The 14,332-nt window shown below is 61.7% G+C and overlaps 1 protein-coding gene across 8 annotated transcripts in view; it reads right to left on the bottom strand.

Moving 5' to 3' along the window:
- Positions 1 to 14,332, bottom strand: part of B4GALNT3 (beta-1,4-N-acetyl-galactosaminyltransferase 3) — an 89,863-nt gene continuing 75,531 nt past the window's right edge. For 6 of the 8 annotated variants that reach the window (XM_027093091.1, XM_027093096.1, XM_027093094.1 and 3 more), the window contains 17 exons: positions 13,769 to 13,864; positions 13,315 to 13,405; positions 12,844 to 12,944; positions 12,324 to 12,391; positions 11,199 to 11,277; positions 11,038 to 11,104; positions 9,356 to 9,499; positions 8,469 to 8,578; positions 7,677 to 7,777; positions 7,391 to 7,452; positions 6,080 to 6,878; positions 4,409 to 4,728; positions 3,555 to 3,708; positions 3,265 to 3,337; positions 2,749 to 2,902; positions 2,074 to 2,200; positions 1 to 420 (listed from right to left, as the gene is read on the bottom strand). In XM_027093091.1, the coding sequence (XP_026948892.1) occupies positions 312 to 420; positions 2,074 to 2,200; positions 2,749 to 2,902; positions 3,265 to 3,337; positions 3,555 to 3,708; positions 4,409 to 4,728; positions 6,080 to 6,878; positions 7,391 to 7,452; positions 7,677 to 7,777; positions 8,469 to 8,578; positions 9,356 to 9,499; positions 11,038 to 11,104; positions 11,199 to 11,277; positions 12,324 to 12,391; positions 12,844 to 12,944; positions 13,315 to 13,405; positions 13,769 to 13,864 (2,655 nt within the window). In that variant the 3' untranslated portion in view covers positions 1 to 311. Of the gene's footprint in view, positions 421 to 2,073; positions 2,201 to 2,346; positions 2,502 to 2,748; positions 2,903 to 3,264; positions 3,338 to 3,554; positions 3,709 to 4,408; positions 4,729 to 6,079; positions 6,879 to 7,390; positions 7,453 to 7,676; positions 7,778 to 8,468; positions 8,579 to 9,355; positions 9,500 to 11,037; positions 11,105 to 11,198; positions 11,278 to 12,323; positions 12,392 to 12,843; positions 12,945 to 13,314; positions 13,406 to 13,768; positions 13,865 to 14,332 lie in introns of those variants that run through there. The other 2 variants (XM_027093092.1, XR_003429998.1) reach the window with 2 other exon arrangements.

Here is a 14,332-nt window from a genome sequence, read left to right on the forward strand (position 1 = left end):
AAGGCACCTCCCGGTCAGGGTGGTGTCGCCCAGGTAGGGCTTTCCTTCCTCAACCCGGTTCCGCTGCCCGTTCCAGGAGCTGTCCCGTCTCTTTCCCATCTTCTGGCCCCGGAGGCCCAGAGGTGGGGAGAGGCCTTGGCCTCCTCCCATGGAGGACGGCTGCCGGCGCAGGGGGTGTCGGCTCGGAGGCCCCTCGGGCCCAGCGCGGCCCCTGCTCCCCTCTCTCCTTCCCTCCGGCAGCAAGTGGGCACTGGCCAGGCCACCGTGGTGCAGGGGCTGGAAGCGGTGGGTCCAGCGGGCCACCCCCGGGGTTACGGCGTCTTCATCTGGCGGCGGTTCCACATGCCTCGCTTGGAATGGAAGTGATGGAAGAAATTCCGGAGGGAGAGACGCTCCACTTCCAGGCCTGCTTGGAGGATCCTGGGTGGGAAGGGGCGGGATGAGCAACAGGTGCACAGAGGCGGGGGTGGGGAGGGGGGCCCCCCGAGGAGCCTGCCTTCCACGTCTCCGCCAGGCCCTGTCCCTGTCACCCTCTGGCTACTCCCCATGGGGCAGGGGAGCGGGTGGGGCAAGCAAAGAGAGCCAAAGGGCCTGGACCTATGAGGCACGGCATCTTTCAGAGCCTCTCCCTCTACAAAGAATAGCGATGGGCTGGGTACGGCGAGGGTGAGGCAGAGGACCAGTGATGATGGAGGCGGGGGGCGGGGGTGGAGGGTGGAGGCCACAGAGCAGACCTCACCCATCCCTCCCCGCCCCCTTTCCATATACATGGCCTGTTGGGAGGCCTGAGCTTCCAGCAGGTGGAAATAACTGGAATTTGGAGCCGTTTCTCTCTCCTCGGGCTTCAGAGGAGGCAGGGAGGTCCAGAACTGGTCGAGGTCTGCCTCTTCGCAGCGGTGGGGGTGACACCAGCCTAGGCTTCTGTCCACCTTGGGGTCTGACTGACAGAGCTTTACGGGAGCTGCGTTATCGAATACAAGCTCCCTCACCCTCCCTCCTTTGCACCTTAAATTCCCTTAGTTTTGTCGCCTTCCCTCCTGCCTGCTCTCTAGGGAAAAAACAAACAGACCAGGTTGTTAAGCCTCCAACAGTCACAGCTGTGAGATTTGGGGCAAGTTGTTAACTTCTCCCCAAGGCTCAGTTTTCTCATCTGGAGAACGGAGACAATCACACCTACCTCACAGAGGTCTGGGGCGCAATAAAGGAGGTGATGGATGTAAATCACCTGCCAAGTACAGGCGCCCAGTGATTGGTGGGTGAGGAAGTGCCCTGTCTCTCAGGAAGAAGAGTGTATCTTCCCTGTCAAGGTCCCCTCTCTCCCGGAGCCCCTGACCTTGCCTGTCCACCTCCTCTGGGCACTGTTCCAGCAATTACACCCTTTCTCTCTTGGATTTTTCCCCTGTCCCTCCTTTGCCCCCACCCCTCAAGCTCAAATCTCAAGGGATCATCCGCCTCCCCTTCCCTTCTCTTGGCAATAAATTCTTGAAGGAGGAATCTCAGACTAAGCTTCCACTTCCTTACCACCCACATGCTCTGAAATCCCCTCACGCTGGGGTCCCACCAGCCTGCTCTCTGCTGCAACCCTTCTTCCCACCGCTCCCTGCCGCCGGCTGGCCCTGCCTCTTCTTTACGTACCACAGACCCTGTCCTCCTCCCCCAAACTCCCTTCTACCAGGTTCCAGGGACCCAGAACCTCCTGGATACCTGTTGCCCTTTAATGGTCCACACTGGCTCTTTTCCTGACCCTCTGCCGGGTCTCTCATCCACCGCCACAAGCTCAGCCTCCTCCCCAGCCGTGTCTTCCCGAGTGGGCAGGTGGGAGCCTTGCCGAGAACAGTACCACTCGCATCCACACAGCTCGGAGCCTGTGTTCTTCCCCCCGACAGTCTGCCAGGCACCCACCACGCCCGCCCTGTGACACAGGCAGAGGCAGTATCCCCTCCGATGGATCCAGTCTCGGCGAGGGAAGGAATCCGACCCCCAAGAGGCGGTGCTGGGCCTGGGGGGGTCTAGTCCTGCCCCCACCCGGGGCCCCTCCCCCAGGCCTCTCAGGTGCCCTCGCTCCCCACTCACCTGTCCAACAGCTCCCAGTCCTCTCCACCCCAGCGGTCTCGGAACTCCTTGGTGTTCATGCCCCCGATCCTGTCCAGGTCTGACTTGTAGATGCCGAGCAGCCCAAAGCCATTCACCTCCCAGTAGCCTGTGGACAGACGCCCCAGATGAGCTGACCCAGGGCCAGGAGGACAGAGAAGGCTGAAAGCTCTCATCTGCACGAGCCCCTCGCCTATGTGCGGGGGGAAGCCCCCGGAGCTAAGGTTCCGGGTCCAGGGGAGGCAGCAGTCCTACCAGGGAGGGACCAAGGGCCGGTGACAGCCCTACAGGAGGCTCTGACGGCAGCAGCCCCCGAGGGCACAGCCTTGCGCCGGGTGGGGAATCTTCCTCCCATCTTTGTATCCTCACACAGCACGCCGTCTGGCACATAGTAAGTGCTTAATAAAGGTCTGATGGACAAAAGAAGGGGAAGATGAGGCGGGAAATGTTCATCGCTGCTGCGGCTGCGTCAGCTCAGCCCTGGGGCACTTCTCTGCGGTCTGTCCAGCGGGGGGGCGGGGGGGGGGGGGGGGGGGGGGGCGGAGGGGGAGGGGGGGGGAGGGGTGCTGCCATTGTAGACACGAATATTTCCAGCTCTGGGTTAAGAAGCAAGACAGAGAGGCCTTTCCTACCCTCCCCAGCCCAGGACAGGCTCACCCTCAGGCCACTGGGGAGTGGCGCCGCAGTGCAGCCTCATGACCATGGGGGCGAAGGCCATCTTGCCCTCCACACAGTGCTTCCGGATGGTATCGATGATTCCAGCTGGGAAGTGGATGTGGAGGTCACAGAGGAAGATGATGCTGTGCGGGTCCTGGGGACAGAGGTGGGAGGGTCAGCAGCCCCTACAGACCACGGCGAGGAGGCCAGGCCGCTCTCTAGGGCAATCCTCAGGCTCTTTCCCATTTCAATGACTGACAAACTTGCGTGAAACAAATTGTTGGATGGGTTTCCAGGGTACTGGGCATCAGGGCGCAGTTCTCACCATCAGAGAGGGAATCTCAACTCCTCCCTGACCTTTCACGGACTCCGAGGACCCTGCATGAATGCTCCCACCCTGGTACCGGCCCTGCGGCGCAGCAGAGAGGACCCTGTGTCCTCGTCCCTTCCTCCCCGAGGAGCCGGCCGTCTGTGCGTCTCTTCAGCAGCCTTAGTCACGTCTCTCAGGCAGCTTACCTTCACCAGGTCCACGCCAGCCTGAAGCCCGGCTGAGCGTTCGAAGTTCCCACTTAGCTTCATGTACTGGTAGCTGCGGAGAGAGCAGAGAGGGGCTGAGCCTCAGAACCCGGCTGTGGCAGTCCTAGGTGGAAGCTGGCAGGCAGAGAAGAGGTGGTGCGTGCACCTGGGATGGGCCTACGGGCAGGCGGGTGCGGCCTCCGGGAAAAGCTAGAGGCTGGGAATCAGGGAAGCTGGCGGGGCTTCAGGAAGAAGTGGCTCAGGCTGTGCCCTGCCGAGAACACCCTCACCTCCGCAGCCTGGACCTTCGCAGGGCCATCTCGACGTCCATGTCCTCGCTGCTGTAGTCGGTGATGATGATGTTGAAGTGCGGGTCGCCGGTGACACCGAACAGGGTCTCCATGTCTCTGATGAATTGCTGCACCCAGCGCGCCTGGTTCTTTACTGCCCGGTGGGGCAGGCGGGGTGGGCGGGGAGAAAGAAGCAGAGGTAACACAAAGGAGGGCACCTCCACTCCCGGTTCCTGCGTGCTCAGGAGTCCCATCAGACTTTTGCTGAGGGTAATGCGGCTACGGGAAAGGTCAGCAGAGCAGCGGGGGACGGAGGGTAGAGGGAGAGCTCACCGTTACAGGGGCCTCCACACCACCACCACCACCACCACCCCGCAGAGCCTCCCAGGGAGGGCTCTGCGGGAAGGGCGGGGGCTTGTCATCAGCTCATCCTGGTAACCCTCCTGGGCTCTCACACTCAAACCTTCTAGCTGTCCATCTTACGGTCATCCTTCACGTTCTGTCCGACCCCACGGCTACACTCCTTGACAGGCTCCCCTCTTGCTATACAAACCAGCCAGTCTGCCCTCCCTGTCGCACTGCCCCAGGCCAGCAGCCCAAGCTGATTTTCACGTCCAACCCTGAATGCTGGGTCAGTAAGAAGAGCCGCTGGCCTATAGGTCAGCGTCCTTCCCAGCTGCAGCCCTGACTGCCCACATGACCTCACACTAGTTACTTTTCTCCTGTGAGCCCGTTTCCCGAAGTGGCCTCTCCCACAAGTTCTTGTGGAATCACATCGGGGAGCAGAGACCGGGTGCTCGTGATCACGTGAGGCCCCTGCTCCGCGGACAGCGCCCAGGTGGCAGGAGGCTCACCCGGCACAACGAAGTGGACCACGGCGTGGTGGTTCCAGGAGAAGCCCTGGGGCCAGCACAGCTTGGGCTCCGGGGCCCGGGCACTCAGGACATGTCTCTGGCGGTCGTGTGGGCTCCACACCAGGCCTTGCAGGTTCCGGGCCTCGGCCTCTTCCCCACCAGCGGCATCGACGCCCTGCCTGCCACGCGTGGACACGAACTCCGAGAGCCGCACCAGGTGCTGGCCTCGTTCCAGCAGCTCAAGCTCCAGCAGGTAGCGGCCCCCACGGAGGTGGTCCTGACGCTTCTCCACGTTCACGATGCGCCGCAGCTGGTACCTCCTGGCGGAAAGGGTGCGGGGCTTGGGTCACTCTTCCCGCATGTGGGAGCAAGGCCAGTCGTCAGGAGACCTTGGTCTTCGCCCAGCTTTGCTGTTGGTTAACATGCTTGCGTGATGCTTACCTGCTCCAGTGAGCACTGCTGCCATCTTTAAAAATGCACCTATTGGGGCCTCCCTGGTGGCGCAACTGGTTGAGAGTCCGCCTGCCGATGCAGGGGACACGGGTTCGTGCCCCGGTCCGGGAAGATCCCACACGCCGCGAAGCGGCTAGGCCCGTGAGCCATGGCCGCTGAGCCTGCGCGTCCGGAGCCTGTGCTCCGCAACGGGAGAGGCCACAGCAGTGAGAGGCCCGCGTACCACAAAAACAAAACAAAACAAAATGCACCTATTGGGCTTCCCTGGTGGCGCAGTTGTTGAGAATCCGCCTGCCAATGCAGGGGACACGGGTTCAAGCCCTGGTCCGGGAAGATCCCACGTGCCATGGAGCAATTAAGCCCGTGAGCCACAACTACTGAAGCCCGCGTGCCTAGACCCTGTGCTCCGCAACAAGAGAAGCCACCGCAATGAGAAGCCCGCGCACCGCAACAAAGAGTAGCCCCTGCTCGCGGCAACTAGAGAAAGCCCGCGCAGCAACAAAGACCCAATGCAGCCAAAAATAAATAAATTAATTAATTTAAAAAAAATAAAAGCGATAAAAATGTTCTGGAATCACGTAGTGGTGGTGGCTGCACAACATCCTGAATACACTTAAAAACCACTGAATCGTACACTCCAGAATGGTGAACTGAATGGTATGTGCCTTTTTTTTTTTTTTTTTTTTTTTTTTTGCTGCGGTACGTGGGCCTCTCACTGTTGTGGCCTCTCCTGTTGCGGAGCACAGGCTCCGGACGCGCAGGCTCAGCGGCCATGGCTCACGGGCCCAGCCGCTCCGCGGCACGTGGGATCTTCCCGGACCGGGGCACGAACCCGTGTCCCCTGCATCGGCAGGCGGGCTCTCAACCACTGCGCCACCAGGGAAGCCCGGTATGTGCCTTTTATCTCAACTAGAAAAATGTTGGTGGGTTGAATGAATGAATGAAAGAACAGAGCATTCATCCATGCCTTCTGCCCCCGCCCTTCTAGCCCACATCTGGGTCTCAAGGTGTCTTTTTAGCCCCAGTTTTGCCTGTCCCATCTCTTTACCAGCTCCCTCCCTGAGAGCCTTCCCAGTGTTCAGCCTGTGTCCTGGGCCAGGCCCCAGGGATCTCAGACCTTGCCTGATGGTGGGACCGAGACCTGACAGGCACTCATCCTCCCAGGCGCCTGCGGCCAGGGCCCCCCCCTGCCCAGCCCACGAGAGCCCTTTACCTTACCCCCGGCTGCGCTGGTTAAGCTTCTTCAAGAAGACCCGCGTGACCTCGAGCGCCTCCTGCTCGGGAAGCAGCAGGTTGCCAGATGTGTTACAGCTCAGGTCAATCCAGTCGGTCCGCAGGGCTTGGAAGTCGAGGTTGCTGGCACTGAAGGTCTGGTCCCAGTTCACCACCGGGTCGAACATGGACAGGTATTCCAACACCTCCCTCACCTCCTCCTCCTCTTCTTCCCCCTCGTCCTCTCCCTCCGCTCGTCCTTCCTGGCCGCCAGCCGCGGCCAACACCTCCTCCGCCTCCTTAGGCCAAGCCCTCCTGGGGTCCGGAGGCTCCGTCCTGTCGCCCCTTCTCTGCTTTGCAATGTATGACTCAACTTGACTCAGCCACTGGGACTGCCCCAGCGTCTTCCCGGGGCTGCCACCCGCGGGTCTGGGCCTCTTCACTGGAGGCGGGTGCCCTGCTGGGCGTCCCGGGGGCCACTTGTCAGGATGCCGTGGAGCCTGGTGGGGCTCGGGGTTGGGCTTCCTGGCCTTCTTCTCTGCTGGCTGGGCCGGGATGGCGCTGGTCCTTGCTGGGAAGGGGGCTGTGGAGTTCTGCGTGGGAGGGGGCACCACCAGGCCCCCCTGCGGCCGAGCCAGAAGCCTCCGCAGGCTTCGGAGGCGGCGGTTGGTGGCGTCCTGCCCGGGGGCCGTCGGGGGCCCTTGCTTCCCCTCCGGTGTCCTGGCGTTCTGGCCGTCAGGGGCAGGGGTGTCCTCTGCCGCTTCTCCGTACTGGGATTCTTCTAGAAGGCCTTCCTCGGAGCCTGCTGTCAACAACCATCCCTCGCGTGGGGTTTCAACCTCTCCCCAACAAGATCCACGAGACGGCTGAGGACCAGTGGGTGAGCCAGCGGGGGTCCCTGGCGGGGCCTGCACTGGGCCCGGGGTGAGTTACTCAACCTCAGCTAAAGCCAGGGTCTCCCTCTTCCATAGGGTTGTCAAGAGTGAGTGACACGAAGGACAGAAAGCACTAGCCAGGGCCTGGCACATGCAGGGACCCAGCAGATAGCCCCACTTAGTCCCCAGTACTGCAAGGAGAGAGGCCACAGGAAGACAGTGCTTCTGCACAGCAGAGCTTCCCTAATGATGGGCCGGGGTAGCGAGGCCCTCGGACAGTTCAGGTAGCGTCCCCCATGGCCCTTCGTCCTCTAAATGTGCCTTGGAAAGGAAGAGGGGGGAGAAGGGCTCCTCCCCCGACCCTTGGGGCTGGGGGGAAGGGCTGTGGGGTTTGCATTCTAAGCTCCTGCGGGGGGAGGGCGGCTCGGCTGTCACTCTGTACCTGGCTGCTCCGGCCCCTGCTTCGGAGGCTGGTCAATCTTGATGTAGTCCTGAAAGTTGAGCCTGCAGGAGTGAGGGAGGCTGGCATGGGCACCCTGCAGGCCATGGCGCGGTCGGGAGGGGCGGCCTGAGGTCATGCCCGGCCGGGGGTGCAGGGGGGGAGGCTGCGTGTGTGCACGTGTGCTTGTGTGAAGCACCCAGGAAGCGCCAAGGCTCCTTGGTGGAGGGTCTCTGTGGCCCTTCTGGTCCAGGCAGCCCTCCCGGCTCCTGCCCCATCAGTGTCTCACCTGTCCTGGTAGTAGGAGTTTTCCTGGTAGAAGCACTTATTATGGGTCTCCATGTGGCTCAGGCGGGTGTAGTCATTGGGGTAAACAAAGGACAGGTGAACCTGGAGGCGGAGAGCAGGGCTGCTGTGGACACAGCATCTGGATCCCACCCCACCCCTGACGTGCCCTCCCCTGGGCTCTGGACTGAACGTGCCCGGGTCAAGCTCCCGTGTGCACATCCCAGTGTCCTGCCCTGGCTCGTTCTCTGCAGCGGCAGCCGGGGCCACCCCTCCACCCCGCCCCTCCTGCGGCCTTGCCCTCTCCTGCCACCTCCCACAGTCCCGAGACAACCCCTGTTACTCCCTGCACTGTCTTTTGCCCCCTTTCAACATAGCTCGAGGCCTCGGCCACCAAAAGCCTTCTCAGCCCTGCCCCACGGCTGCCCCCAGCCTCTCCCGCCGTCACCTCTGGACCCAGGGGCGCAGCAGGATCCTGCCCCTGGGGCTTCCGTGCGGGCTAGGGGTTCTCCAAGGCGGAGCTCCACCTCACCAGCGCCTTGTCTATAAGTTTAATAAATACCGCCACCCTCGTTGCGGAGGGTGGGAGGCCTCAGCCAGCCCTCCCCGCACAGCTCCGGGCCCCGCAGGGCAGCCCATCCGGACCGGGCACAGCGAAATGTCGGTTCTCTGGGCCCCAGGAGGCATCCCACCCGCTGGCGTGTGGAGTGGGGAGGAGGGGCCAGCCTCTGCAGTCCCGGCAACGGGCAGCGAGCCCCCTCCCACGCCTGTCCCTGCCGCCTGGCCCGAGACTTACAAACCGGAGTCCCTGGTAGCGCTGCAGACGAAGCCCGTCCACCAGGTAGCTGGGCTTGTAGGGACAGTCGGGCAGGACGCGGCGGAGCTGGGACCTGGGGATCAGTGGCACTGGGACAGAAGGAGGTGGAGTGAGGTTGAGTGAGGGAGCCTGAAACAGGCTGGCTCACAGCCACAAAGCCTCCAGGCTGCGGGGCGAGGGCTGGATCTGCGGCCCCAAGCCCACACGTTTCTGTTTTCACTCGTGGCAGCATCCAGCCCGGCAGCTGAGGCCACCAAGCGGAGGCTGCCACCACTCTTGGGGGTGGGGGTGGATTCCAGGGGCAGCTGGAGGCAGAGAGCTCACACGCGGCGCCTGACTCGAGGCACAGGACGGTGCTGGGATCGCTGTACAGGGCCAGGCTCAAAACAGGTTTAGAAACTCCCAGTGAGGCCAAGAAGCCTCCCCCTAGGGCAGTGCCAGTAACTGAATTCCCTTCCGGCTGTCATGGCGGGGACAGGGCTGGAAGGGGACACTTTGTCGTCTTTTAAAATGTAAACACTCTGGACAGCTTAAGACTCCTACACCTTAGTGGGGACGTACTTCTCTCACTGGACAGCAAGAGCTAGAATCCAATAAGAAACCGATATACGTGATTGCAGAGGGCACACCTGGGTTCTGGCTCTATTTCTTGTCCTTTAATGTTTGCTCTGTAATGATTTGTACAATTGCAAAGCTGTACATCTGTCTTTTTGTACCTTTCTGTATGCATGTTATATTTCATACAAGTAAAAGAAAAGAGTCTCTGATTTGGGGATGTTGCGGTAGCACAGAGGCCTCCTCCTCGACATCCGCGGACCTGGCAGCGCGTCCCCTGGCCGGAGGTCAAGTCCGCAGGGAGGTCGTACCTCGATAGAGGGTGTCCCGAGGGTCGGGCCGCAGCATGTCGGCCAGGGGCTGCTCATCAGTGGGAAGAGGGTCTGGGGAGCCTGCATGGCTGGCTGCTGTCTGCGGGATGTGGCCCACCTCATCCATCCTCAGGACTGTCTCATCTGGGCCCAGGGAGGAAAGAACAGAGGGCAGCTGTGACTCCCAGAGAAAGTCAGCCCAGAAGCCAGGCCCCTGCCTCCTGGAGGGGCCAGGAAGGGGCCGACTGAAGGCTTCCGTATCCCCAGGCTGGTACAGTATGTGACGCGCTCAATCCCGCTTGCCCCCAACCCTGCCTCCACAGCCTGTGGTCTCCCTTGGACCCCCTCCACCAGCTCCAGGGCCAGCACACACCACAGTTTTGTGTGAGTTGGAAAAAGCCACCTCTTCCTCAAAATGTGTTACCTGCTGCCTGCTGGAAATTCATCATTAGAAGTCTGTTTATCTAACAAACACAGGAAGGGCACTTACTAAATAATAAGCCAGGCGCTGACCCAAGCATCTACAAATATCAACGCATTGAATCCTCAGAGCTGCTGGGGCTTATGTACTATTATCATCATTCCCACTTTACAGACAAGGAACTTGGGCAAAGGGAAACAAAGTCACGTGCCTGAGATCACACAAAAGCTGAGTGAACCCAGGCCTGTGTCTCAGCCTCTCCAGCAGACAAGCCCAGGCCCAGCAAGCAGGGAGCCCCTAGGCTTCCAGCACCCACCCCTCACCTCCCTCTGGGGGTCTGGTGTTCAAGACTACTTGTCCCCTATCTGACCAGCCCCGGGGGCTGGCTCCTTGTCTCTGCTCCCTGCTTCCTGAGATCATCTGCCGTGACCCCAGATAAGAGCTCGGTTACCTCTGGCCCATCTCACTGGCTTCTTACCTGAATTGGCCTCGGGCTTCCTTTTTCTTGGTTCACACTCAATCTATGGATTCCAATCTCCCTTCCTCTTCTGGCACCAACTGGCCCTTCTGCCCTGACCTCCTGCTTCGGTCACCGGCAGCCTCCCCCGACCCCTCTCGCCCCTTCCTCACTGCTGCCCTCTCCTGTGAACCAGACCTTCCGTTCCGCTCTCCCTCCTGCCCTCCGTGCAAACGCTCTTCCCACCGTCTCCCGGTCTCCTCCAGACCCACCTTCCCTTCCTCGCCAGGGCTTCTGCTCTGCCAGCTCCTCCTATACCTGGGCCCACACGGCCCACCTGCCAGTGGTGACTTCTTAGTGGGGCCTCCAGGCAGGGGGAAATCATAAGCAACAACAAGTATACTCGGGGAGTCCACTGACTGCAGCCTGAGAGAGGTGAGAACGCTTCCTCTCCTCTGGCCACAGCCGTGCGAGAACCATGGCGGCTCATCCGCAAAATAGGGACTGGCCTCCCTCAGAGGCTTTTCATCTGGAGTGAGCGTCCTGGTCTCTGGATCCCCTTGAAATCATACAGACAACACCGTGTGGAGGTGGACGGGTGTTTCTCTGGGGCGAGGGCTCGGAGAGGTTCCGGAAGGTGCTCACAGGTCACCGACCCCCCGGGAGCTAAGGACCTCTGACCATAGCGCCCTTCAGGCTCTGCTCCTTGGTCCGGACCCTCCACACCTCGTTCCAAGCAGCCCTCCCAGGCCCGCCAAGCCAGCCCCACCTCGGCCCGTCCCCAGGCTGGGGCAGGACACTCACTTGTGAAGAGGGACAGGGAAGCGGAGTCAATGATGCTGAACTTGGCCCCGGGGTCATTCCGTCGCCACTGGGAGAGGAGAGAGGGTGGACGCGGCAGGTTGGAGGTGGCTGACTTGGAACAGGGCTCAGGGGCCTGGGCAGAGGGGACCTCGGGGGCTCACCGCGACTTCCACGTGGTCGGTGCCCTGGTCGTTCTGCTTGTGTAGCACCTCGAAGTAGTACCTGCGGGCGGCTGACAGGCTGGCGGGAGAGGGCAGGGAACAGGGGGCTGTCTCCCAGGCCCCCACGCCGCCTGAGCCCCCTCCCAGCGCCACACACGCCCCGTCCCTCCCTCCCTTCTGGTCCCAGGGACCTGCTGGCGAGCATCTGGGTCAGAACCCCCATCACCGCTTACTGACAGGGCGGCCTCAGTCTTCCCTCCCGTGAGATGGGATACCAACAGCACTACCTCCCTGGATACTCAGCTCTCTGTTAACCCTCAGAGAGCTGTTCCTATGCGGAGGCACTGTGCTCAGTGCTTTATACACATGAACTCACGTAATCCCTGTTTGCAGGTAAGAACCCTGAGGTGCAGGAAATTTGGGTAATTTGCCCAAAGTCCCCAGGTAACAAGGGTGCAGGTGGGGTTGGGACCCAGGCAGTCTGGCTTTAGAGCCCTCATCCTCGGCTGCTGTGCTGAGTCTCACGGGAAGTGGTGACCTCGGGGGCTGGCACGGTCAGTGCTCTGTGCAAGCTGTACTGTCTCACTACCATCAACACCAGCACCAGCACCTTCAAGCCAACACGTGTTCGTGCCAGTGTGCGCGGGCCACCAGGTGGCGCTCTGGGGCTGGGATGGTTCCCATCCCAGCCACTCCAGGCCTTCCCTCCAGCCTGCCCAGGGGCTCCCCGCCATTCAGAACTTTCTGCAGCTCAGAAAGAGCAGAGGCGGTCCAGCTGTGGACCCTGCAGGGATGGAGAAAACGGGCAAGCAAGGGCGGGAAGAAAGGAGACCCATTCTGTTTTCCAGTCCTGAGTGCGTCTGAACAGCTGTGTGACCCTCATTAAGCCACAGCCCTCTCTGGGCCTCAGTTCCTCATCTGTAAAGTGAGGAAGGATGGGCCAGGTGGTCTCTAATCAAAGACCTGGTTTACCTGAATGCACGTGGCCCTGGCTCGCTGAACCTCTGTGATGGGGCGGCGGGGGGGAAGCGTCCCCCGGGCCCGGGCCCCGGCCCTGAGCCGGCCTCTCGGCACCTCACGGAGGCTGGGGCTTCTGCCGTTCCTGTCACCACACTCCCTACTCACCTCACTGGCCTGGACATTTGACTCCGAAATTTTCCGAACTCTCCAGGGGCAGTCCACTCTTTTCCAGTCTGGAGGTGTGGGGAGCAAGGGAAGAGAAGGGCGGACACAAAGGCAAAGTATGGAGGGTGGGAAGTGGCGAGTGAGGGGACACAAGCAGAAGGAGAGAGGAGGCAAGTGGGAGGAGGGAGGAGGGGAGATGGGGAGGGTGGGAAGGGACACGGGACCACTCGGGAAGTAACTCCCCTTCCCCGCACGCCCCTCCCCCAGCAGCCGGTGCCCACCGCGGGAATCCTCAGCATCAGGACCAGAGCACCCAGGATGGGTGTGGCCCAGTCCTGAGTCTTCCCCGGGTCTGTTCCCGGCCACACCCAGTCCATCCCTCTGTAAGATGGGAGGCAGCGGGGGAGAATGCTGCTTCTTATGTCTCTTCCCTGGCTGTCACACCAGACTGTCCTGATGGAGGCAGGTGACCTGGCTCCCGGGGGCAGTGGGAGGGCCCATGGGACCGTGGGGACCCTACCTTGCCGACACTGGCCAGCAGCTGCAGGCCTGAGACCTGGTCGTCACGGCTCAGCCAGAATTCTGCGTTGTCATCGGCGGCGATGGCAAACTGGATCTCCCCTGGGCATGAGGGCGGTTTCCAGGTGAGAGCAGGACGGGCCTCCACAGAGCGGGTTCTCATGTCTCAGGCTAAGTCCTCTTTGGGGGCTTGCTGCTGGGCTCCCCTCTTTGTAAAGTGGGGGTCTCTACACCCTGGGAGACCCCGTGGAGATGGAGACTTACAGGGAGGGACCAGCTAGTTCCAGACCCTTCAAATCAGGGCGTGAAGTGGCCGCCTGGGGTCCTGCGTGAGGCCTCACCAAGGCCAAACTCCCCCCCTCCCCTGAGGGTGGGCTATCAGGGTCCAGCTGACCCAGGGCAGGCGATGTGCCCCGGGCACCCTGAGAGCTCGGGCAGGAAGGGGAAGAGCGGGATCCGGGGCTGGCCTCACCGTCGCTGAAGGGGTGCAAGTAGCCAAAGATGCGGAGGCCGTAGTTGGTCCACTTGGGGGACACGGCCAGCTTCCTCAGGGTTGTGCGGATCTGTGCCGGGAAACCAGAGGGGGACCATTACCCGGAAGAGGGAAGAGGGAAGTGAAGAGGCTGGTCTGCTCAGGGCTGGCGGGAGGACCAGGAGGGCGGGAGGCAGGCGGACCCGCCTCCCGCTCCCACTTGCTTCTTTATCTAGGTGACCTGCAACAGTGCACAGCCCCACAACTGTACGTGGCGGCCTCCTGGGTAAACTATATTGCCAGGGAAATCCCTGGGAAGGGAACAAGGGAGACACTGTGGGCGTTAGACGGGGGTCCACAGGATAAAGGAAAAGAAACGAACCAGAACAAAAGCAAGGGAAGGTGAGGAAGGCAGAAGCGGGGGCAGGCGGGCAGCGGGGGAGGAGGCACTCACGTGTGGGTACAGGGGGAAGTGGAGGTCCCTCCGCAGCTGCTGCATGGAGCTGCCGCACCAGTCTTCAAACACGTGCAGGTTGACGCGGCCCCGGAACTGCACGGGGCAGGGACAGGGTGTGAGCGTGAGATGGGGCCGGCCTGCAGCCCCGGCCCGAGCGCTCCTCACTGTTGAAGGTCATGGTCCACCCAGTCCCGCTCCCGTCCTCGGCACCCACGGCTGCCTGGGGAACCTCATCCCCGTGGCCTGGCCCTGAGGCCTGGGGCTGTTTTTCTGTCCTTGCACGTGTCCACACGCCCACATGCATGTACACGCACATATACACACTCCCGGCTCTTTCCATGCAGGAAGTGGGCTGGTCTGCATCCCCCAGGCAGGGGGAGTAACAGCCAGGACAGAATGGCAGGAGGGAGGTGCCAGGCTGGGGCTTCAGCCGGACCCGCTCTCCCTCCCCTACCGCCTCGTAAGAGGACACCCGCACAGCTGTCTGGGTGAAACCTCACCCACCCGTGGTCTTCGTGCTACTGGCTGCCCTCACGGGGAAGGAGCTGGCAAAGCTGCAGG

Source organism: Aethalodelphis obliquidens, unplaced genomic scaffold (genome assembly GCF_003676395.1).
Source record: "Aethalodelphis obliquidens isolate GAN/ISIS:26980383/991018 unplaced genomic scaffold, ASM367639v1 scaffold83, whole genome shotgun sequence".
Classification (NCBI taxonomy): domain Eukaryota; kingdom Metazoa; phylum Chordata; class Mammalia; order Artiodactyla; family Delphinidae; genus Aethalodelphis; species Aethalodelphis obliquidens.